General features: G+C 46.5%; 1 protein-coding gene and 1 long non-coding RNA gene across 2 annotated transcripts; one reads left to right on the forward strand and one right to left on the reverse strand.

The window, feature by feature from the left end:
• Window positions 1–1,525: 1,525 nt before the first annotated feature.
• On the forward strand, window positions 1,526–23,800 carry LOC144282015 (cytochrome P450 4A11-like). Its single transcript, XM_077845064.1, has 12 exons — window positions 1,526–1,770; window positions 4,975–5,116; window positions 5,967–6,011; window positions 13,010–13,137; window positions 14,113–14,237; window positions 14,590–14,744; window positions 15,187–15,293; window positions 15,385–15,575; window positions 15,671–15,804; window positions 20,144–20,208; window positions 20,349–20,425; window positions 22,844–23,800. Exons 1-12 carry the CDS (start codon window positions 1,576–1,578, stop codon window positions 23,010–23,012), a joined length of 1,533 nt encoding a protein of 510 aa, XP_077701190.1. The 5' UTR covers window positions 1,526–1,575; the 3' UTR covers window positions 23,013–23,800.
• On the reverse strand, window positions 1,573–3,486 carry LOC144282017 (uncharacterized). The gene is made up of 2 exons (XR_013350391.1): window positions 2,621–3,486; window positions 1,573–2,354 (listed from the first exon to the last, which is right to left on the reverse strand). It is a non-coding gene; the product is annotated as an uncharacterized LOC144282017 (long non-coding RNA).
• Window positions 23,801–24,092: the final 292 nt, after the last annotated feature.

The following is a 24,092-nucleotide window of genomic DNA, read 5'->3' on the forward strand; positions in this document are numbered from 1 at the left end:
GAGAAGCTGAAGTAAGAAAGGGGACTAGGGGACCAGTAATTGCCCATTCCAAGTTGATGGGATGCCTGACTGAGGGAGGTCACAGCAGAGTAGGAAAGGGCAGGGAAGGGTCATGTTCAGGCAGCACCAATGGTCTGGAAAGTGTTGGGCAAGGAAGGTCAGTGCCCACTCTGCAATCCATGGGAGGAAGAAATTAAACACACTTGGGGTCATGGGATTTGTACAGGAAAGATGATCAGGTCATGCACAGCCTGGGAAGTTCCCAGAGGAGGCTTGCGGATAAATAGAACATGCATGGACCTCAGCTCCCCAAGCTCGACGCAAGCCCCAGTACTCCTTCCCACATGGTGCCTGAGCTCTTTGCTCTCAGGAAGCCCTACCCTCTCCTGGAATGCTGACACCCTCAGCTATACCAAACTTTAGAGAGGTCAGGCTCACAGATGTTTAGGAAGCCGAGAAAGGGTCCAAACCAGAGAGGGTGGGCATAAGGGAACTGGCGGCCCAGGACCCAACTTTGTCCAGGCTCCCTGTCTACTGCCTCAGAAATGTGAGTGAATGCCAGGCCCCTCCGGAGCCCACTGTACCAGCCAGGCCCTATGTCCCTGGGGGTGGGAGAGAAGGGGCTACCCAGGCAGATCCTCGGAAAGTCCTCCTGTCCTCTTCCAGCCCCCCTTAGACTGTCATGGTCTTAGTCCCCTCTCCTGTTCCAGCCCACTATTCACTCTTTCAGTACAGGCCTTAGCAAGTTTCCCTGTACTGCCTTAGTTTTCTGCCTTGACCTCCCAGAGCGTGAGCTCAGGAAGCATTTGCTGAGTGCATCAGTGACTGAATGAATGAGCACTCCTGGGAGGAACTTGGCAAAGGAAACTTTACCCCCCTTATAGAAGGAGAATCTGAGGCACAGAGAGTGTGATTGCCTGGCTTCATATGTCCTGAGTGAGCCCTGAGGCTGGGCCTCCTGAGTGTGAGGCCAGTGCTCTGCCTGCCAGCACAGTCAGCCCAGGACACAAGTGAATGATGGACTGGACAAGTGTGGGGAACAGTGCAGAGGCAGCTGGGGCAGAGTGTATGGAGGCCCCCTGATTCTAATCTTAGTTGGCCCTCTCAAAGGCAATTTTCCTCTGGCCACATCACGTTAGCTCCCCGTAAGTGTTCTTTTCTCAGAAATGGGATAATCATCAACCCAAGCACACCTCCTGAACATTTGGTAAACTAGGCTGTACATTTTTTGCAGTCACGGTTCATGTCTGTTTTGCTGGCCACTGTGGCCTGGCACGTAGCACTCTGTGGGGCACAAAGTAGGTGCTCCTGAAATAATTGATGAATAATGGGGATAAGGGCAAAGGGGAATGTGCCTGGGCATTATCACTGTCTGTTCAGAAGGTTTCCTTCCTATGGATTGCTAAGGTGGATCCTCTCAGTTAATGAACTCTGGAATCCCAGTCTAAGCTCTGCCCTCACCCTTTGCTCCCCCTCCAGGTGGGCAGGGCCATCCTCCCCTGATTGGCTAGGCCAGGTGCTCAGGGGATTTCAGCAACACTCAGGGAGAGTCAGTGACCCAGCAGCCCCTGAACCATGAGTGTCTCTGTACTGAGCCTCACCAGACCCCTGGACACTGTGTCTGGGCTCCTGCAGCTGGCCTCCCTGCTAGGCCTGGCTCTGCTGCTGCTCAAGGCAGCACAACTCTACCAGCGCAGGCAGTGGCTGCTGAAAGCTGTCCAGCAGTTCCCGTCCCCTCCTTCCCACTGGTTCTTCGGGCACAAGCAGGAGGTAGGAATGGGCTGGACTGGGTAGAGGGGAGGGCAAGGCAGGCTGGAGTTCTGGGAGCATCATCCCATTCAGTAAATCCATCCCACAGAGGCTTCTTGTGTGACCAGGACATGGGATTCGGGAAAACCCAGCTTACCTGCCAGTTCTTGGCTCCTCACCCCAGTCCCGGATTCCCCAACTTAAAAGTATCCTGTGCTGGAGCCATCAAGCCAGTCTGACCCTCCTTCCTTAGGGAGATTTGCAGGATGTGGTGCAGCCCTGAGCCTTGAGGACAGTGGCTATTCCTTTCTGAGTCTTCCCCCTCCAGGCTGAGCAGCCTGAGCTCTTCTCTCAGACACACTTCCTGATGCTTCCCTACCCCAGCCATTCTATCCCATCCTCTCGACCTGGCCCTGGCCGGTCTGGGAACACACACAGCAGTACAATCATGGGCAAGGGAGAGAGTAAACAGGAATCAGGTGTGAGGTCACAGGAAAATAGGCTTACCTGCCAGACGGGGGGTGATGTCTGTCAGGTGCAGGGACCAACTGGTTAGGTTTCCCCAAGAATATGAGAAGTTCCAGATGGTGACTTCAGGGCTAAAACTTCAACAAGCAGATGGCACACATGAGAGGAGGGTGCCAGATTGAGGCAGGGAAAGAGTTTTGACAGTGAGTTGCACCATTAACAGAATCAGTTTCCATCCCAGTTCTTTCCCAAACCCTGGTACTGTGAACTCCTTGGGCTGAGGATGTCACCCCCCTTCCAGCACCACAATGACCACCACAGAGCTGATCCCCAAAGGATGCCTGACCAGGCGATGCAGTGAAGAGGAAGGAGCAGCTAGTGGTTGCATGGAGACAGTACCTACCTTCCAGCTCTGTCAGTACTGGTCCCGTAGAGGGGGCACCAGCAACGGGGAAGGGCACGTGAGGAGAGGCTGTCTAGTGGTGTGTGGAATGAAGTAGCAGGAGGTTTTGCAGAGGCGGCGGCTAAGCAATTACAAAAAAGTGAAGCCAAAGACAGAAACTTCATGTCAGCCACTGGGAGACAGCCAAAAGCCACTTTCTTCCCAAAAACTGTTGCTTGAATGATTTCCAGAGTCTTTGTCCATTTGAGAAATTGTGAACTTTTGTCACAACTCTGAGCTAGGATTCAATTGAACAACCACTAAAATTTCCTCCACTGCCGTTCCCATTCAATGGATGGTATGGAGTCAGCAAGCAGACAAGTTCACTTAGGTAACTCATGTTACTCAGCTTCAGCCAGCTGAACACAGAGTGCAGCGAAATTTACCTGCTCTAGCAAATCTGAGACTTTCTGTACCTCTGTTATTGGCTAAGCCAGGAGTAGATTGCCACATGTATTAGGTTAAAGCTAATCTTTCAGGCCAGATGACAAGTGATAAGTGGGACATGGAAGCATGTGGGCTCAGAACCAAGGTATCTAGATTCTATCCAGCTCTGCCATTTACTTCAAATGGACTTGCTCTGTGCCTGTTTCATCATCTGCAAAATGGGGATCATGATGAGGAGTATAGCCTCATGGGAGTTTTACTAATCTCTGAATGTTGCCTGGCACAGATAAAGATCACAGTTACACTGTAATTTATAAAACTTGAAGGTCATAGTAATGCTCATGAAGGACAAACATGTTCATAAGTTAGCAAACTTGCTGCAGTAACTAGGGCTGAAATCGGTCAGAATTATGAAAGAGGAGCACTGCTTTCACAGTGTACGAAATCCAGGACCCAACAGTCCTTTCTGACCCTGGGTCGTCCCTTCTGCCTCAGGCAGACCCCAGGCCAGGACAGCCCATAGCCCCTGACAATGGAGTGCCTGCGCTTCCCCTTTATTTCTGTCCACTGTCTCTCCTGGTTTCTCTTTGGGGCATTTTCGGTGGCTCTACTTCCTGAAGGAGCCAGGTGGGAGCAGCTATAATGGAGCATTGCCTGCATGAGTGGCCACAGCCTGTATAAAGTCCAGTGGACACCGGGTATTTGCCTACAGGGTTACCATGGGCACACTTGTCTACCAGAGTCTCACCGGGCCCTGACCAGCCCCGTTCAGGCAGAGATGGAAGTCCCAAGAGGTTCTGGAGGGCCGTCAGATCAGTGGGGGTCAGGGTGACCCAGAAAGAGGAAGAGCCAATCAGAGCACCGTTTAGCTCCATCGGGACCCCAGAGGAGCTATTGACACTCCCCAGAAGCAGGAGTTTCTGGAAGCTTGAAGAGTAAGCAATCAGAAAGAAGGCAGGCAACTCTGCTGAAACAGGATCCCTCAGAGACTTCTACTAAACAGTCTTGAGAAAGGAGAAAAATAAGTGGGAAATATCAGAAAGGGAGACAGAACATGAAAGACTCCTAACTGTGGAAAATGAACTAGGGGTGGTATAAGGGGAGGTGGGCAGGCGGTGGTGGTGACTGGGTGGCGGGCACTGAGGTGGGCACTTGATGGGATTAGCACCGGATGTTATTCTATATGTTTACAAATTGAACACCAATAAAAAATAAATTTATTAAATAAAAAATAAAAAAATAAAAAATAATAAAAAAATTTTAAAAATTACCAAAGGATGAATATAAGCCCATCAAACATAAGAGCAAAATATATTATAAAAAAAAGAATGGACAGGGATTAAAAACAAACATGGAAAAAATAGTCTTGAGGAGATCCTGGAGGATGAGGTAACATAACTTTGACATAAGAGGCTCCCACTAGGGGCACCTGCTTGGCTCAGTGGTTGAGAATCTGCATTCGGCTCAGGTTGTGATCCCCAGGTCCTGGGATTCAGGCCCGCATCAGGCTGCCTATAGGGACTGTTTTTCTCTGCCTGTGTCTCTGCCTCTCTCTCTGTTTTCTCAGGAATAAATAAATGACTCTTTATATAAAGGCTCCCACTAGGGAGTCCCTGCACTGCATCCAAGGAGAAGGGTGGTCCCAGTGATGGAAATGACCTGGGAGCACAGAGTAACCTCCTCAAGTGACTGGAGGACAGTACTCAGTGTATGGGCCAAGGATGTCCCCCACCTCCGCTCCCACTAGAACATAAGTTCCGTGAATCTGGATCCTTATCAGAGCTAGCTCATCAAACAGTTCCAAACTCCTAATCACTGCCAATATGCAGAACTATCGCCATAGGGCCATCCTGCCTTCCATCACCACTCCAAGCTAGGGACCTAACGAGGAACCAAGGTTGTATTGGTTTGTCTTTCCTTTGGTACAGTTCCAAACGGGTCAGGAGCTGCAAGTGTTTCAGAAATGGACAGAGAAATACCCTTGTGCCAGTCCTCGTTGGCTATGGGGAAGCAGAGTTAGCCTCGTAGTCTATGACCCAGACTACATGAAGATGATCCTGGGGCGATCAGGTGAGAGTTAAACTTCTCCTCTGTTGGAGTAGCCCTTCCCTCTTGGTTACATTCCTAGGGGCACTGTGACATTCCAGCGGAGACTGCTGGCAAAGCCATCAATATTTGACCCTCGAGGTATCATCCTCCCAGCCTAAGCAAGCAGAGGACCAAATGCAGTTACTCAATTGGAATGCTTAAACATCTGTGAATAATTACCTATTTCTCATCTCTCTGATTTCTTTCTCAGTCCTCTACTTTTCTCTTCATTTCTTTCCACTTCCTTCCATCCTTCCTTCTTTCCTTCTTTTCTCCTCTGTTTCTTTCTCCTTTTTCTAAACAGGAATTTATTTATTGCCTAGGGATACACGAAATAAATCAATAAGTATTTATCCATTGTATTTTCAGTAAATGGACACATCTCCTATGTTTCTATCTTCCTAGCACAGTATTGTTATTCAGTTATTCCTAGAACTGAAGACAATTTCCTAACCATGATGGCTTGGGTAAACACCTCCGGACCCCCATTGCCTGAACTGGGTCATGGGAAGGCTGAGCCACCAGTAAAAAAAAACAATTAGCTTCTGTTTTTTTATTGGCAGTGAAGAAAAAAGCTAAATTTCATACAACTTCATACTCCATAGTGCTCTTCTGTGGGACACTGAGTCTGCCATCCTGAGTCCAAACTGATTACCAGGAAAGAAAAAGAGTCTGAGTTAGGAGAGAAGTGGGAGATGGCTTGACACAAACTGCCAGCTGAGGATTATCGACAAGGGTTGGAGGGTAAAGGTGTAAACAATGGCTGTCTCCTGGGGACAGACTGACTTTGTTGGTCACCTCCAGTTTGCTGTCATGCCTTTCCTCCTTTCAGACCCAAAAGCTGGTGGTTCCTACACATTCATCACTCCCTGGATAGGTAAGTGCCTTAAACTAGGACTGTGGTCCACCTTCTGCTTAGGTTTGCCACCAACCATCCATTTGGCCCAAAATAACAAGAGGAGACCAGCACCACAGTGACTACACTCAACTCTGAATTAAGCCCCATTTTCTTCTTCTTTTTTTTTGTATATCTTTTATTGGAGTTAGATTTGCCTACATATAGCATAACACCCAGTGCTTATCCCATCAAGTGTCCCCCTCAGTGCCCGTTACCCAGTCACCCCATCCCTCTGCCCACCTCCCTATCAACCACCCCTTGTTCATTTCCCAGAGTTAGGAGTCTCTCATATTCTGTCTCCCTCACTGACATTTCCTATTCATTTTCTCTCCTTTCCCCTTTATTCCCTTTCACTAATTTTTAAATTCCCCAAATGAATGAGATCATATAATGTTTGTCGTTCTCTGATTGACTTACTTCACTCAGCATAATACCCTCCAGTTCCATCCACGTCGAAGGAAATGGGGGGTGTCGTTTCTAATGGCTGAGTAATATTCCATTGTGTACATATACCACAACTTCTTTATCCATTCATCTATGATGGACACCGAGGCTCCCTCCACAGTTTGGCTATTGTGGACATTGCTGCTAGAAACATCGGCTGCAGGTGTCCTGCCATTTCACTGCATCTGTATCTTTGGGGTAAATCTGCAGTGCAGATTTGGTTTTACAGAGTGGCTGCACCAGTTCACATTCCCACCAACAGTGCAAGAGGGTTCCCCTTTCTCCACATCCTCTCCAACATTTGTTGTTTCCTATCTTGTTAATATTCCCCATTCTTACTGGCGTGAGGTGGGATCTCATTGTGGTTTTGATTTGTATTTCCCTGATGGCAAGTGATGTGGAGCATTTTCTCATGTGCTGTTGGCGATCTCTATGTCTTCCTCTGTGAGATTTCTGTTCATGTCTTTTGCTCATTTCATGATTGGATTGTTTGTTTCTTTGGTGTTGAGTTTAATAAGTTCTTTATAGATCTTGGATACTAGCCCTTTATCTGATATCTTGCAAATATCTTCTCCCATTCTGTAGGTTGTCTTTTAGTTTTGTTTACTGTATCCTTTGCTGTGCAGAAGCTTCTTCTCTTGATGAAGTCCCAATAGTTCATTTTTGCTTCTGTTTCCCTTGCCTTCGTGGATGTAACTTGCAAGAAGTTGCTGTGGCCAAGTTCAAAAAGGGTGTTGCCTGTGTTCTCTTCTAGGATTCTGATGGATTCTTATCTCACACTTAGATCTTTCATCCATTTTGAGTTTATCTTTGTGTCTGGTGTAAGAGAGTGGTCTAGTTTCATTCTTCTATATGTGGCTGACCAATGTGCCCAGCATCATTTATTGAAGAGACTGTCTTTTTCCAGTGGATAGTCTTTCCTGCTTTGTAAAATATAGTTGGCCATAGAGTTAAGAGCCAACTTCTGGATTCTCTATTCTATTCCATTGATCTATGTGTCTGTTTTTGTGCCAGTACCACACCATCTTGATGACCACAGCTTTGTAGCACAACCTGACATCTGGCATTGTGATGCCCCCGGCTCTGGTTTTCTTTTTTAATATTCCCCTGGCTATTCAAGGTCTTTTCTGATTCCACACAAATCTTAAGATAATTTGTTCCAACTCTGTGAAGAAAGCCCATGGTATTTTGATAGGGATTGCATTAAATGTGTAAAGGGCCCTAGGTAGCATTGACATTTTCACAATATTAATTCTTCCAATCCATGAGCATGGAATATTTTTCCATCTCTTTGTGGTTTCCTCAATCTCTTTCGGAAGTGTTCTGTAGTTTTTAGGGTATAGATCCTTTACCTCTTTGGTTAGGTTTATTCCTAGGTTTCTTATGCTTTTGGGTGCAATTGTAAATGGGATTGCCTCCTTACTTTCTCTTTCTTCAGTCTCATTGTTAGTGTATAGAAATGCCACAGATTTATGGGCATTTATTTTGTATCCTGCCACACTGCCGAATTGCTGTATGAGTTCTAGCAATCTTGGGGTGGAGTCTTTTGGGTTTTCTATGTAGATAATCATGTCATCTGCGAAGAGGGAGAGTTTTACTTCTTCTTTGCCAATTTGAATGACTTTTATTTCTTTGTGTTGCCTGATTGCTGAGGCTAGGACTTCTAGTACTATGTTGAATAGCAGTAGTGAGAGTGGACATCCCTGTCTTGTTCCTGATCTTAGGTGAAAGGCTTCCAGTGTTTCCCCATTGAGAATGATATTTGCTGTGGGCTTTTCATAGATGGCTTAAGATGCTGAGGAATGTTCCCTCTATCCCTACAGTCTGAAGAGTTTTGATCAGGAATGGATGCTGTATTTTGTCAAATGCTTTCTCTGCATCTATTGAGAGGATCATATGGTTCTTGTTTTTTCTCTTGTTGATATGATCTCTCACATTGATTGCTTTACAAGTGTTGAACCAGCCTTGCATCCCGGGGATAAATCCCACTTGGTCATGATGAATAATCTTCTTAATGTATTGTTGGATCCTATTGGCTAGTGTCCTCTTGAGAATTTTGGCATCCGTGTTCATCAGGAATATTGGCGTATAGTTCTCCTTTTTGGTGGGGTCTTGGTCTGGTTTTGGAATTAAGGTGATGCTGGCCTCATAGAATGAGTTTGGAAGTATTCCATTCCTTTCTGTCTTTCGGAACAGCTTTAGTAGAATAGGTATGGTTTCTTCTTTAAACTTTTTATAGAATTCCACAGGGAAGCCACCTGTCCCTGGACTTTTGTGTCTTGGGAGGTTTTTGAGGACTGCTTCAATTTCCTCCCTGGTTATCGGCCTGTTCAGGTTTTCTATTTCTTCCTGTTCCAGTTTTGGTAGTTTGTGATATTACAGAAATGGGTCCATTTCTTCTAGATTGCCTAATTTATTGGCGTATAGCTGCTGATAATGTGTTTTTAAAATCGTTTGTATTTCCTTGGTATTGCTGGTGATTCCCCCTTTTTTATTTGTGATTTTATTCATTTGAGTCTTTTCTCTTTGTTTTTAATAAGGCTGGCTGATGGTTTCTCTCTCTTCTTAATTCTTTCAAAGAACCAACTCCTAGTTTTGTTGATCTGTTCTGCAGTTCTTCTGGTCTCCATTTCATTGAGTTCTGCTCCAATCCTTATTAACTCTCTTCTGCTGCTTGGCTTAGGTTCTATTTGCTATTCTTTCTCCAGTTCCTTTAGATGCAAGGTTAGCTTGTGTATTTGAGTTTTTTCCAATTTTTGGAGGGATTCTGATACTCTGATGTATTTCCCTCTTGGGACTGCTTTTACTCTATCCCAAAGATTTTGAATGGTTGTATCTTCATTCTCATTATTTTCCATGAATCTTTTTAATTCTCTAATTTCCTGGTTGACCCTTTCATCTTTTATCAAGATGCTCTTTAACCCCACATGTTGAGTTTCTTCCAAATTTCTTCTTGTGATTTGAGTTCAAGTTTCAAAGCATTATGGCCTGAATATATGCAAGGGACAGTCCCAATCTTTTGGTATCGGTTGAGACCTGATTTGTAACCCAGTATATGGTCTATTCTGGAGAAAGTTCCATGTGCACTTGAGAAGAATGTGTATTCAGTTGCGTTTGGATGTAAAGTTCTGTAAATATATGTGAAATTCTGGAACAAAGTCCTTGAGAACGGCGTGTGGGTCAGCTGGCCAGACATGGGTCTAGTGGACCCAGGGAGTAATCCCATCGACCTTGAGAGTGGTGGGAGTGGTCAGGATCACGATGTAAGGTCCTTCCAAGGAAGGTGAAGTGTCTGGTGTTGGTATCACCGACGTACACCCAGTCACCTGGCCGATATCGATGGGGGTCCAGGGGTGGCCCAGTCTCATAGAGGGCCGTCAGCTTAGGCCACACCTGCTCATGGGTTCATTGTAATATTTGGAGGGAAAAAAGAAGTTGGTGACCATCAAATTCAGCAAACACCTCGGGTTTTATATTGGGGATAATAGGTGGAGGAAGACTGAACATGATCTCTAGGGAGTCAGTCCCATCTTATATGGGGAGTTCCTCACCCTATATATGGCGAAGGGGAAGAGAGTCACCCAGTCCCCGCCAGTCTCCAGGGCTAATTTAGTTAAGGTCTCCTTTAATGTTCTGTTCATCCTCTCTGCCTGTCCTGAGCTCTGGGGCCTATATGCACAATGTAATTTCCAATCTGCCCCCGAGTACTAGTGCCACTCCCCGTGTTACCTTAGAAAGCCAACCAGACAAGGACAATCCCCTAAAGCTAAGACTGCGCCGTTCTCACTTATTTCCCACCTCCAAGACTCCCTAGTGTGAGGTCGTCCTTCAAAATAAACGGGGATTAGACTTAGTCTTCTTACAACAAAGGAGGGGGGTATGTGCTGCTTTAAAGCAGGATGTTGCTTCTTTGCTGGAATGTAAATGGGAGCGAGAACAGCAAAAAAGGTTGGTTAGAATCCTGGTTTAATCATTCCCCCTGGCTCACCCTGAGAGCAACCTGGACCCATGATTGGGTCCTTCCTTGGGTTCCTCTGAGAGGGGGGCATGTGGAGGCTGAGAAAATTAAGGCCATTCCACTTTAAGTTCAGCGTTAGCACAAGTACAGCCATCCCAGGCCCCTGTGAATAAGAGCTGAACTTTACCTTACTTCAGTTACTGGAAGAAAACAGCTTGCAGCTTAACATCCTAGAAAGCCCCATAGTAGAATAAAAACAGAGCCCAAGCCAAGGGCAGGAAGCCCCTATTAGAATAAGAACAGAGCTCAACACCCTTGAAAGCCCCATATCAAAATGTAAACAGAACTTGAGGAATTGCTCCACCCCTTCTAGAGGTCCCCTAGACCAGCCCTTAAAACTAAGCTGAAACCCACCTCGGGGTCCAAGTCCCTGCTCCGCTGTGTTGGGTACACTTGGACCCAAGCTCGAGCTTGTAAATAAACCCTCTTGTGCATCGGAAAAAAAAAAATAAAAAAAATAAATAAATAAATACATAAATACATAAATACATACATACATACATATCTGTGAAATCCATCTGGTCCAGTGTATCATTTAAAGCTCTTATTTCTTTGGAGATGTTGTGCTTAGAAATCTGTCATTTGCAGAAAGCGCCATGTTGAAGCCTCCCAGTATTAGTGTATTATTATCTAAGTATGTTTTAACTTTGGTTATTAATTGATTGATGTACTTGGCAGCTCCCACATTAAGGGTATAAATAGTCATGATTGTTAGGTCCTCTTGTTGGATAAACCCTTTAAGTATGATATAGTGTCCCTCTTCATCTCTTACTACAGTCTTTGTGATAAACTTTAATTTATCTCATATAAGGATTGCTACCCCTGCTTTCTTTTGAGGATCATTTGAATGATAAATGGTTCTCCCTCCAATCTTTCGTTTTTCAGGCTGTGGGTGTCCTTAGGTCTAAAATGAGTCTGTTGTAGACAGCAAATAGATGGGTCTTACTTTTTTATCCAGTTGAAACCCTGCGCCTTTTGATGGGATCATTTAGCCCATTCACATGTAGAGTTATTATTGAAACATATGAATTTAGTCTCATCATAATACCTAGTCAGTCCCTGTTTTGTAGATTGTTTCTTTGAGCTTCCTCTTTCTTTTACAGGGTCCCCCTTAATATTTCTTGCAAGACTGGCTTGGTGGTCACATATTCTTTCAGTTTCTGCCTATCTTGGAAGCTCTTTATCTCTCCTTCTATTCTGAATGAGAGCCTTGCTGGATAAAGTATTCTTGGCTGTATGTTCTTCTCATTTAGGACCCTGAATATATCCTGCCAGTCCTTTCTGGCCTGCCAGGCCTCTGTGAAGAGGTGTGCTGTTAATCTAATAATTCTCCCTATATAAGTTACGGATCTCTTGACTCTTGCTGCCTAAGGATTTTGTCTTTATCTTTGGAATTTGCAAGATTCACTATTAAATGTTGGGGTGTTGAATGGTTTTTATTGATTTTAGGGGAGGACCTCTCTATCTCCTGGATCTGAATGCCTATTTCCCTCCCCAAGTTAGGGAAGTTTTCATCTATGATTTGTTCAAATACACTTTCAGATCCTCTGTCCATTTCGGTGCCCTCTGGAACCCCAATTAAACATAGACTTTTCCTTCTGAGGCTGTCATTTATTTTCCCTTAACTTTCCTCAGGGTCTTTTAATTGTTTTTCTCTTTTTTCTTCAGCTTCTTTCCTTGCCATCCGCTTGTCTTCTATGTCATTCACTCATTCTTCTACCTCAGTAACCTTCCCCTTAGGACCTCCAGTTTGGATTGCATCTCACTTAATTGATTTTTAATTTCAGCCTCATTAGAATTAAATTCTGCAGTCACGAAGTCCCCTGAATCCTTTATGTTTTTTTCCAGAGCCACCAGTAGCTTTATAATTGTGCTTCTCAATTGGCTTTCTGATATTGAATTGTAATTCAAATTCTGTAACTCTGTGGCAGAGTACTGTTACTGATTCTTTCTTTTCTGGTGAGTTCTTCTTTCTAGTCATTTTCCTCAGTGCAGAGAGCCTAAAAATTAATTGTACGTGTTAGAAGCACAAACTCTTCTCTCTGTAGCATTCCATCTATTCTCTCTTTAAATCTCATGTCGAATTCATAGATTTCAGAATGATTTGAAGGTTATCTAGGTAGGTTGGTGGGGACAGGTGACTCGGGGATTCTACTCCACCGACATCTTGCCCTGCCCCCACTCGTTTTCTGATAAAACCCTCACCCTATCTAAATGGTGGTGGAGCCCTCTTGTAGCTCAGCTTCTCCCACATTACTCACCAATGAACTCAGCCTGATTTTTTACTGAAATCCTTGTAAAACCCATCCCCTGCTCTGTTTCAACCTCCATCTCACAGTTGTCATAACCACTTCCTGGCCACAGGCTTTGGGAAGTCCCCTTCTTGACATGCACTGGCCATTCCTGTTTTGCCAAAGATGCCCTTCTTTTCACACCCTGGGTTCCTCCCAAATTGTCCCTGGATAACTCAAGGAAGGCCCCTTCCCACCCACCCCCCTAACACACTGTGGTCCAGGGTATGGTTTGCTCCTGCTGCATGGAGAGACATGGTTTCAGCACCGGCGGATGCTGACCCCAGCCTTCCACTATGACATCCTGAAGCCTTACGTGAGACTCATGGCTGACTCTGTCCAAGTGATGCTGGTAAGTAGAACCCTACCTCACCTGCACACTCACACCCAGAGCACAGTTCACAAAGTCCATTCTCAGACAGCTGTGTTCTTCAGAAATCCATTAGCATGGCCTCTGGAATCAAACACTTACACCCTGCAATGAGACACAGCTCCTGGAAGGCAGAAGGCACAGGAAAACACCCAGGTACCCACTTTCATCCACTCTTTGTTCACTGCCCACAGGAGAAAGAAACAAGGTGGATACAGGGTTTCCTCTCCTCACACTTGCATGGCTTTGGCTGGAAAGGAAGAGTAGTCAATATCTATGGACAATAGGACAAGCTTCCCCTGCCTATCCTGGGAAATAGCAGCTTCAGTGGCAGCAGGGACATCCCAGGATGTCACTCAGTGGGTTCTGTGGTGGGATTGAAGGCTTCTGCATGGATCTTAGCCACTCCGTGGAGAGAAATGGAGACCAGGTCTCAACCCCCAGGGTTGGGTCCACCAGAACACCACCCCTGAGCATGACCCTATTGCTCACTCACTGTACTCAGCTGACATTTGCTGAACAAGAGGAATTGATATCCCAAATACTCCTTTCTTAGGAACCCGAGTACTGGCACCATAATATTTTTTTGGCCAGGACACTTGTTCCCTAAATAGAGACCTTATATTTCTCTATGTAGGTCAGTCCCAGGTCAGAAAAGATTACCCCTTTATCTCCTGAGCAACAATGTTTCCAGTTGGCTAAAAGATGATTTTTGCCATACCTTATGCTAAAGTCAGTCTCAAGAGATCATTCTTAATAAAATAACAACAGTTTCTGAGAAAATACTCAACATATCACAAATATTCGGCTCTATGGTTCAAAATCGATGAAACACAGTTGTTTTAGAAAGTGAGGACATGTCATCAGAATATGTGGAGCAGCAGAGAGAGAGCCTAGCCTCATCAGCATAGGCCTTCCAGAGGAGTAAAGAAGGATCAATGTGTCCCCTCTACACAGGACAAGTGGGAGGAACTCCTCACCCAGAACTCACATCTAGAGATCTTTGAACACGTCTCCTTGATGACCTTGGACACCATTATGAAGTGTGCCTTCAGCTACCAGGGCAACCACCAGGCAGACAGGTCAGTGAAATGCATAGCGGCAGGGTCCTATTTCCTGCCAACTGGTGTGGACTCATCAGGAGGCAGTTCGAGCAACCCAAAGAGCCACATTCTGCAGAGAGCCCAAGTCTGACACAGTCAAATTCAGCCCTACCAAACCTGCATTAGGCACTGACCCTGATCCCTGCATCAGGGAGAAGCCTGGCTGCCCAAGTCCCTCATAAATGCCTTGGTCTCTGGAGCATAAGACAGAAATGTCAGATGCTTAGGGTCACCTGCACCAATTCCTGAGGAAACCTCCACCCACAGCCCCACTCCACTCCAGTTCAGATGCCTCCCTCCACCTCGACTCTTCTGCCTCATCTCCCTTCAGGAACTCCCAGGCCTACATTCAGGCCATTCGAGATCTGAACAACCTGGTGTTTGCCCGGGTGAGGAATGTTTTCTACCAGAAAGACATCTTCTACGGGCTGACCTCTGAAGGCCGCAGGAACCACAAGGCCCGCCAGATTGCCCATCAACACACAGGTTGGACTCTGCCCTCTGGGAACCTCCCCTCCTTCATTAGGTACTACCCAAAAGGATGGGCTCTGACCCCTCAGGCAGAGGCCTGCCCCTCAGTGCCCCTCCAGAAACTGGGACAAACCCACTTGGATTTTCCCCCGGTGCACCTGTTAGGGCACCCAGTGTTTGCAAGAAGTTACATGCATTACAACATGGGTGAAGGTTGAACGAGACCCCGGCCAGCCACATACAGGCAGAGTCTCTTTGGGCTGTGCTGTTGAAGGGAGGGCTGACATGAAAATACCTGATGCTAGAGCTCTCACTCTGGCATACACACCCATTGCCAAACTCCTCCTGAACCCCCTCGCACCATGAATGGGGCACAGAGGGCAGGTGGGCTATGTGGCTGGCTATATGCCTGGGCACTCAGAGCTCTCAACTCCGCCTGGGAACACTGTTTGGGCAGACCGAGTGATCAAGCTGAGGAAGGCTCAGCTACAGGACGAGGGAGAGCTGGAGAAGGTCAGGAACAAGAGGCACTTGGACTTCCTGGACATCCTCCTCTTTGCCAAAGTGAGTGTGGCTGGGGAGGCCTGAGCATTTGCCCACAGGTGGGGAGCAAGGGTGCAAACTCAAAGTCTCCCCTGTCTCTGGGTCTTACCAGATGGAGAATGGGAAGGGCTTGTCTGACAAGGACCTCCGTGCAGAAGTGGACACGTTCATGTTTGAGGGGCATGACACCACAGCGAGTGGCATTTCCTGGATCCTCTATGCTCTGGCCACACACCCCGAGCATCAGCAGAGATGCCGGGAGGAGATCCAGAGCCTTCTGGGAGATGGTGCCTCCATCACCTGGTGAGAGCTCATGAGAGAGGAGGGCCCTCCATCCTCAACTAGAGGACACCCTGGTTGCCAGGGCCTATCCCGCACCTCAAGGCAGCTTTCTTTAGGGAGCACCTGGACCAGATGCCCTACACCACCATGTGCATCAAGGAGGCATTGCGACTCTATCCACCAGTTCCAGGTGTTGGCAGAGAGCTCAGCAAGCCCATCACCTTCCCTGATGGACGCTCCTTGCCCAAAGGTATGGCCTTCACTACTCTCACTCTGTTAGCACTCAGTGGGAGGTCTGAAATCCACATGTCCTGGGGCAGCTCTGAAGTTCTGTGGCCCCATTTTTTTCCATAGTAAGTGGGAACGAGGTTGTAGTTGGGATGGGGTTATAGGATGCTTGTCACAGAATCAGGCCACATTCAAAGTTATATAAGAAATAGTGAAAGAGATTATAGAGGAATGGAAGGAAAATGGGAGGGAAGAATTAGAAAGGGAGAGAAAATATGAGAGACTCATAACTGGGAAACAAACAAGGGGTAGTGGAAGGGGAGGTGGGCAGCTGGAAGGGGTGACTGGGTGAAGGGCACTGAGGAGGGCACTTGACAGGAGGAGCACTGAGTGTCATACTTTATGTTGGCAAATCGAACTTCAATGAAAAAAGTACTAAAAAATAAAATAAATGGGAGTTCCCCTTTGTACCGAGAGAGAATATGCTGTTTTTTTTCTGCACATAACATGAAAAGTGTGTCTCAATTCTTAGACATAGAAGGAATCGAATCCCAAGTTTCTTTTTTTTTTTTTTATTGGTGTTCAATTTACTAACATACAGAATAACACCCAGTGCCCGTCACCCATTCACTCCCACCCCCCGCCCTCCTCCCCTTCTACCACCCCTAGTTCGTTTCCCAGAGTTAGCAGTCTTTACGTTCTGTCTCCCTTTCTGATATTTCCCACACATTTCTTCTCCCTTCCCTTATTTTCCCTTTCACTGGCCATGATAGCCAAACTGTGGAAGGAGCCTCGGTGTCCAACGAAAGATGAATGGATAAAGAGGATGTGGTTTATGTATATAATGGAATATTACTCAGCTATTAGAAATGACGAATCCCAAGTTTCTATCCTCATCCACAACAAACATTCAATCTCCAAGGGTTCCATCATTTTATGATGCTATACTATTCTCATCGATGGCACTGACATTTTGTGAGTTTAAGCTATATATATATCCTATTCCTGACTCCAGCAACACAACTCCTGAAGGATTTCTGTCTTCATTGATACCCCTTTTGGATATCATCCAGATTTGATGTAATTATAGGACAACTACTTGATTACAAATGCAAAAAACTATATACATGCCAGTTAAAATAATGACTCAGGGGCCCTAAGTGGCTCAGCAGAGGGGAGGAGCAAGATGGCGGAAGAGTAGGGTCCCCAAATCACCTGTCTCCACCAAACTACCTAGAAAACCTTCCAATCATCCTGAAAATCTATTAATTCGGCCTGAGATTTAAAGAGAGACCAGCTGGAATGCAACAGTGAGAAGAGTTCGCGCTTCTATCAAGGTAGGAAGACGGGGAAAAAGAAATAAAGGAACAAAGGCCTCCAAGGGGGAGGGGCCCCGGAGGAGCCGGGCTGAGGCCGGGGCGAGTGTCCCCAGGACAGGAGAGCCCCGTCCCGGAGACGCAGGAGCTGCACCGACCTTCCCGGGCGGAAAGGGGCTCGCGGGGAGTTGGAGCAGGACCCAGGAGGGCGAGGATGCCCTCGGGTTCCCTGAGACAGTAACAGAGCAACTGCGCGCCAGGAGAGTGCGCCGAGCTCCCTAAGGGCTGCAGCGCGCACGGCGGGACCCGGAGCAGCTCGGAGGGGCTCGGGCGGCGGCTCCGCGGAGGGGGCTGCGCGGCCCGGGAGCGCGAATCCAACAGCGCAGGCTCCGGAGCACAGGTCGCCGGGACACAGCCCAGGATCCGGCCTCCCCCGGGACATGCAGAGGCCGGGAGGGCCCAGGACACCGAGGACGCCCCTGCCCCGAGCTGAGCAGATCAGCGGCCCCGCCCCGGAGCCTCCAGGCCCTGCAGACGGAGTTCCTGCCGGAGCTGAATCCAGGTTTCCAGAGCTGCCCCGCCACTGGGGCTGTTCCTCCTGCGGCCTCACGGGGTAAACAACCCCCACTGAGCCCTGCACCAGGCAGGGGCACAGCAGCTCCCCCAACTGCTAACACCTGAAAATCAGCACAACAGGCCCCTCCCCCAGAAGACCAGCTAGACGGACAACTTCCAGGAGAAGCCAAGGGACTTATGGTACACAGAATCAGAAGATACTCCCCGGTGGTTCTTTTTTTTTTTTTTTTTTTGTGTGTGTGTTTTTTTGTTTTGTTTTGTTTTGTTTTGTTTTGTTTTGCTTTTTGATTTGTTTCCTTCCCCCACCCCCCCTTTTTTTCTCCTTTCTTTTTCTTTCTCTTTTTCTTCTTTTTTTTTCTTTCGTTTTTTTTTCTCTTCCCTTTTTTTTCTCTCTTTTCTTTCCTTCTTTCTCTCCTCTCTTTTTCTCTTTTTCCCAATACAACTTGCTTTTGGCCACTCTGCACTGAGCAAAATGACTAGAAGGAAAACCTCACCTCAAAAGAAAGAATCAGAAACAGTCCTCTCTCCCACAGAGTTACAAAATCTGGATTACAATTCAATGTCAGAAAGCCAATTCAGAAGCACTATTATACAGCTACTGGTGGCTCTAGAAAAAAGTATAAAGGACTCAAGAGACTTCATGACTGCAGAATTTAGAGCTAATCAGGCAGAAATTAAAAATCAATTGAATGAGATGCAATCCAAACTAGAAGTCCTAACGACGAGGGTTAACGAGGTGGAAGAACGAGTGAGTGACATAGAAGACAAGTTGATAGCAAAGAGGGAAACTGAGGAAAAAAGAGACAAACAATTAAAAGACCATGAAGATAGATTAAGGGAAATAAACGACAGCCTGAGGAAGAAAAACCTACGTTTAATTGGGGTTCCCGAGGGCGCCGAAAGGGACAGAGGGCCAGAATATGTATTTGAACAAATTCTAGCTGAAAACTTTCCTAATCTGGGAAGGGAAACAGGCATTCAGATCCAGGAAATAGAGAGATTCCCCCCCCCCCTAAAATCAATAAAACCCGTTCAACACCTCGACATTTAATTGTGAAGCTTGCAAATTCCAAAGATAAGGAGAAGATCCTTAAAGCAGCAAGAGACAAGAAATCCCTGACTTTTATGGGGAGGAGTATTAGGGTAACAGCAGACCTCTCCACAGAGACCTGGCAGGCCAGAAAGGGCTGGCAGGATATATTCAGGGTCCTAAATGAGAAGAACATGCAACCAAGAATACTTTATCCAGCAAGGCTCTCATTCAAAATGGAAGGAGAGATAAAGAGCTTCCAAGACAGGCAGCAACTAAAAGAATATGTGACCTCCAAACCAGCTCTGCAAGAAATTTTAAGGGGGACTCTTAAAATTCCCCTTTAAGAAGAAGTTCAGTGGAACAGTCCACAAAAACAAGGACTGAATAGATATCATGATGACACTAAACTCATATCTCTCAATAGTAACTCTGAATGTGAACGGGCTTAATGACCCCATCAAAAGGCGCAGGGTTTCAGACTGGATAAAAAAGCAGGACCCATCTATTTGCTGTCTACAAGAGACTCATTTTAGACAGAAGGACACCTACAGCCTAAGTGGCTCAGCATTGGTGTATAGGTCTTGGCTTAGGTCATGATCCTGAGATCCTGGGATGGGGCTCCCTGCTCAGTGAGGAGTCTGCTTTTCCCTCTGACACACCCATGGTCATGCACTCTCTCACTCTCTCAAATAAATGCAGAAACATTTTGTATAAAAATAGTGATGACTCAGTACATTGCACCTTCTCTACAAGAGATGTTGGCTTCAGGAAGGGGCTTCAGAAATAGCATACAATTCTAACTCCCAAGATTTGATCACTAGAGAGGGAAAGCACTGGGGCAGGGAGAGTTCTTCTTCCACCCTTACGGGGTTGAGTGCATCAAGCATATCAGGAAACCGACTCTCATTCTTCAGATGGCCCATTCCCAGGGAGCCCTCAGATTGATGGAGAGAGCAGCTGGTGACCACATCTGAGGTCCCTGCCATGGTCTAGTCTACTTTTTAGCTCACCTCTGCTCTGAATCCCAGCCCTGCCACATCCCAGCTGGGTGGTCATAGGCAAGTTGCTCAGCCTCTCTGAGGCTTAGGTGCTCATGTGAACAATGGGCATTGGGCCTTCCTTGGAGGTTTGTTGTGAGATGGATTAGTCAATGCATATTCCCCAAGGGCTATTGGATGGTACTTAGTAAATGAGAGTTGTCCTTTGAGCTGCTCTCTAACATAAGCATCCAGTTCTTTCTGCTTCTCACCCTGGTCTGGGTATCTACTAATCTGGGCACACATGCTGTGTGTGCCATGTCTGCCCCACCTCTCCTGCTACACTATCATTCCCCTCAGAGTGATGAGAAGTGACTCTCATAGCAGCTGCCAAGCGGTGTGGGCAAGCACCTGGCCCCGCAAGCAGGTATGACCATTCTTCTCTCTTTTGCTCCACAGGATTCTTAGTCTTGCTCTCCTTTTATGCTCTTCACCACAACCCGAATGTGTGGCCAAACCCAGAGGTATGATGGCCTTGGGAGGACGGAATGGGGGAATCTCTGCACGTCAATCCTTCCTCCTGTTCCATTTCTGGGTGTGTCCTGAGGTTGAGAGGAAGGAGAAGCTAGACCACACCCATCCTGGCCCTGGGGTTCCTCTGCAGGTGTTCGACCCTTCCCACTTTGCACCAGATGCCTCTCGACACAGCCATGCTTTCCTGCCCTTCTCAGGAGGATCAAGGTGAGGCACTTGTACTGGGATGGGAGGAGAGGGTTGTTTACTAGGGACATTCCTAATGTTTGAGACTTCCTACATTTCCATGGGTGTTGCAGATATGCCCTGACATGTTGGTGTGCTGGGAAAGAGGTGTGTGTCTCTGTGTATGAAAGAAAGTTGGTAATCACTGCATGCTATGGAAACTTTGACACATTTGTCTCACTCAGTCTCCAGCCACAATTCAGTGTCAGTGGCTGTTCAATGGCTCGAGGCATTCTTGTGATTTCTTCACTTTATGAGGATGACTTTACAGTATTGGACATTCTCACGTGTAGTTTTTAACTGTTGTCAATTAGACGTCAGGATGGTATCAAAAGATTTCTTTTGCGCACTTTCTTAAACGAGCCCCTCTCCCCACTCAACCCTCACACTGCACCGATGCCTAGGGACGTGTGTTTCCACCTCAGCTGCCAGCACGTCTGAAATATTTAAGCCTACAGAGGAAAATTTCCTACGATCTCTTAAGGGCCTCAGAAGTATTCAACTTGTGACTCTAGTATTTTTGCATCTATTCAAAAGAATTTTGGACTGCATAGAAATGATCATGAATGCTTCAAGTTTTCTCAGTTGTGAAATCATTACGTATGATCTGGGCTCTACATACCTGAATATTACACTTTGAGTCCAATCATCCAAAGAACAAGTATATAAAATGAGGACATTAAATGGCTTTTGAGAGAAAATCCACGGTTTTGTATATGTACATGAGAGGTGGCATTTGAAAGTTAATGGCATATGAAATAGAAAGCACACTTGAAATGGCTGTTCAGGTGCATGACTATTCTCCTGAGTGAAATCCTCCTGGGCTGCTGAAATTGTCCTACAAATAGCAACTTCTGTAAACTTTTTAAGTAGTTATTCGTAAAATGCATTTAAGCAAATACAAAAATCTTCAATCCTTCGAACTAAGTGAATCCACTCTCTAGAATGGGATTTAAGCAAACTATTCTCCAGATACTGGCTCCAGGATTTGGTAACTCCCTGGGATTGATTCCTTCCTGGTAGACATTGGTGCAAGTCATGTGGCTGCCAGTAGAGACAGGACAGGGGTAGACAGCTCAATTCCTAGCTCAGAACTAATGGGGACTTTTGTTTATTCCTTTCTGCTTTCCTATTCAATTCAATAAACCTCATGCAATGTCTAAGACTAATTATTAAGCCTGACTCTGTGCCAAGGCTATGCTATGAGATGGGACACTGTCCTTGCCTCAGGGAATCCGCAGTCAAGAAATGGATGCCTCTACTCAAAAGACACATCATCCATTCATTCTTTCTTTCCCTCACTCATTTACTAATTGACCCCACAGTACTAAGTTCCGTGTTTCTGGCACAGTACGCCTGTATCGGAAAGTGAGGTGTCCTTGAGTAAAATACCATGTGATTCAGGGTCCAGGACTGAAGAGGCACAGCCAGTGGGGGGGTCGTAGGGGGGGCTGAGGGCAGACTGTCATTGCCCTTAGCCTTGGGCATTTGGCAGACAGAGGTGGAGGAAGGGCATTATCTGGGATAATCTCAGCAGTAAGTGAACTGGTATACCAGCTGGACAGGTGACAGGTGAGTGTGCAAACAACCCAGAGAGGGCTTTGCTGCTAGGATGAGCCATGTGGACATGCTTACCTGTGATGGAAGACGTGGGAGGTTCTGAGTATGGGAGGGTGGGGCATCAGGAGAGGGACCAGAGGGAGGAGACAGAGAAGTCCAGGTGAAGTGGCAGCTGAGGGATGATAGGCAGGGACACTTCTGCAATAGAATTAGAGATGACAGCAGCTGGTTGAATGAGGGTCCGAGGGGAAGGTAGGAATCTGGACCCAAACTGGGAGGCAGATGGTGCAGCAGCTTGAGCATCCGTAGGGCTCTGCCCCTGCAGGAAGCTTCCCTGTTGGCCATCCTGACTTCCTTACCCAACTCCATCTTGTCATTTCTATGAGGATCTGGATCCCTGTGTGCTCATGGGATATGGTTAGGACCTGAAGTGTGGCCCAGCCCACCCCCTCTGGTGCCCTGGTCTGGCTCCACATTGTGAAACTAGAAATGGCTGGTGTAGAGAGCAAAGAACCTAGTGATTAACTATTGTAGTGATCACTTGATTTTGCTCTGAGGCTCAAAGTGTTGACCCTCCTGTAACAGGATTTAGGGCCTGCTGAGAGCAGAGGTAAGAGGCCTGCTGAGAGCAGAGGTAAGAGGAGGAGCTAATTCTGAAAGAGTGTAGGTTTTTGTCAGAGGTCAAGGGGAGAGTGTTAACAAAGCAAGGCTTGGGGTAGAGATGTGCATGTGTCCAGGGAAGGGGATCAGGGCTGGGCCCATGCAGGCTGGCTCTGAAGGGACTGTTCCTGGCAGGGGCTTTGAGGCCACTCCTCACTTCCTTTTCCCTCCCTGACCCAGGAACTGCATTGGGCAGCACTTTGCCATGAACGAGTTGAAGGTGGCGGTGGCCCTGACCCTGCTCCGCTTTGAGCTGGCACCAGATCCCTTCAAGATCCCTGTTCCAACTCCAAGAATTGTATTGATGTCCAAGAATGGGATCCACCTGCATCTCAGGAAGCTCCTCTAACCCTTGTGGGGACAAGGATGAGCCCCGAGGGCCTCCTGCCTCCCTTTCTGTCTTCCTGTCAGTCTCTCCTGTCTGCTGGCTTCTGATCACTTCCTGCTTCCCCTCTGCCCACCTGCCAGCCTTCCTGCTCTCCTGCTCTCCTGTTCTTGCACTTGAGATTGTGCTTCTGTGTCTCACCCTTTTCCAAGATTCCTTCTTGTTTGTCTGTTACCAATCTCCTACCGAGGTGTCACTCTGACTGTTGATGCAAATTGTAATTTCTTGCCTGTCCTTCACGCTGTCTGTTGTTTCCCTGTCATGGTTCCTTGCTGCCTACTTGTCTGTTCCTATAATGTTTTCTCTTGCTGCTTTACCAAGTTACACAAACTTAGTTCCTTCAAAGAGCACAAATGGGTAATCTTGTGTTTTAGGAGATCAGAAATCCAAAATGAGTCTCACTGGGTAGCAATGAAGGCATGTAGATGCTCTAAGGGATAATGTCTTCTCTTGCATTTTCTACCTTCTCAGAATCCACTCTTAGGGCTATCAATGAGGGGACTAAGCATCCTCATTTATCATGGAAATACACTTCTCTTCACTTCAACTGAGTCAGATGTTAACCATAACTATCAAATTTTTAGCGTAATATCTAGACTTGTTTAATTAAACAAGGGTACTCCAGCCAATCCAAGTGCACCCGGAAACCAAGACATGTCAGTCCACGTTTGGTCCACTTGGCATTCACACATTCCCTTACACCATACTTCGTCCCTAACTAAGTAAAATAAAGTCATGCTTCTACCAACTCAGCTCCCTATGATTGAAACCGTGTGGTCCCTTTTCCCCAACAACAAAGGACAAGTTTTTGTAGGGTCTTCTCTCTTCTCCCCCAAATGCTGTAACCTAAATGCTATGACACAAACGTAACTACTAGTTTTACATGTTACGTTTTACTTGTAACACTTTTTACATGTGCAAGTTATAAGAAAAGGAAGGAAAAACCTGATGCACATATGTACACATGCATAATCATACTCATAACAAATAAGGGGAAAATGCTAGAAACCATTACACTCCTTATTTCTCTAACCTGTGACATAG

This window comes from Canis aureus, chromosome 13 (assembly GCF_053574225.1).
Source record: "Canis aureus isolate CA01 chromosome 13, VMU_Caureus_v.1.0, whole genome shotgun sequence".
Classification (NCBI taxonomy): Eukaryota; Metazoa; Chordata; class Mammalia; order Carnivora; family Canidae; genus Canis; species Canis aureus.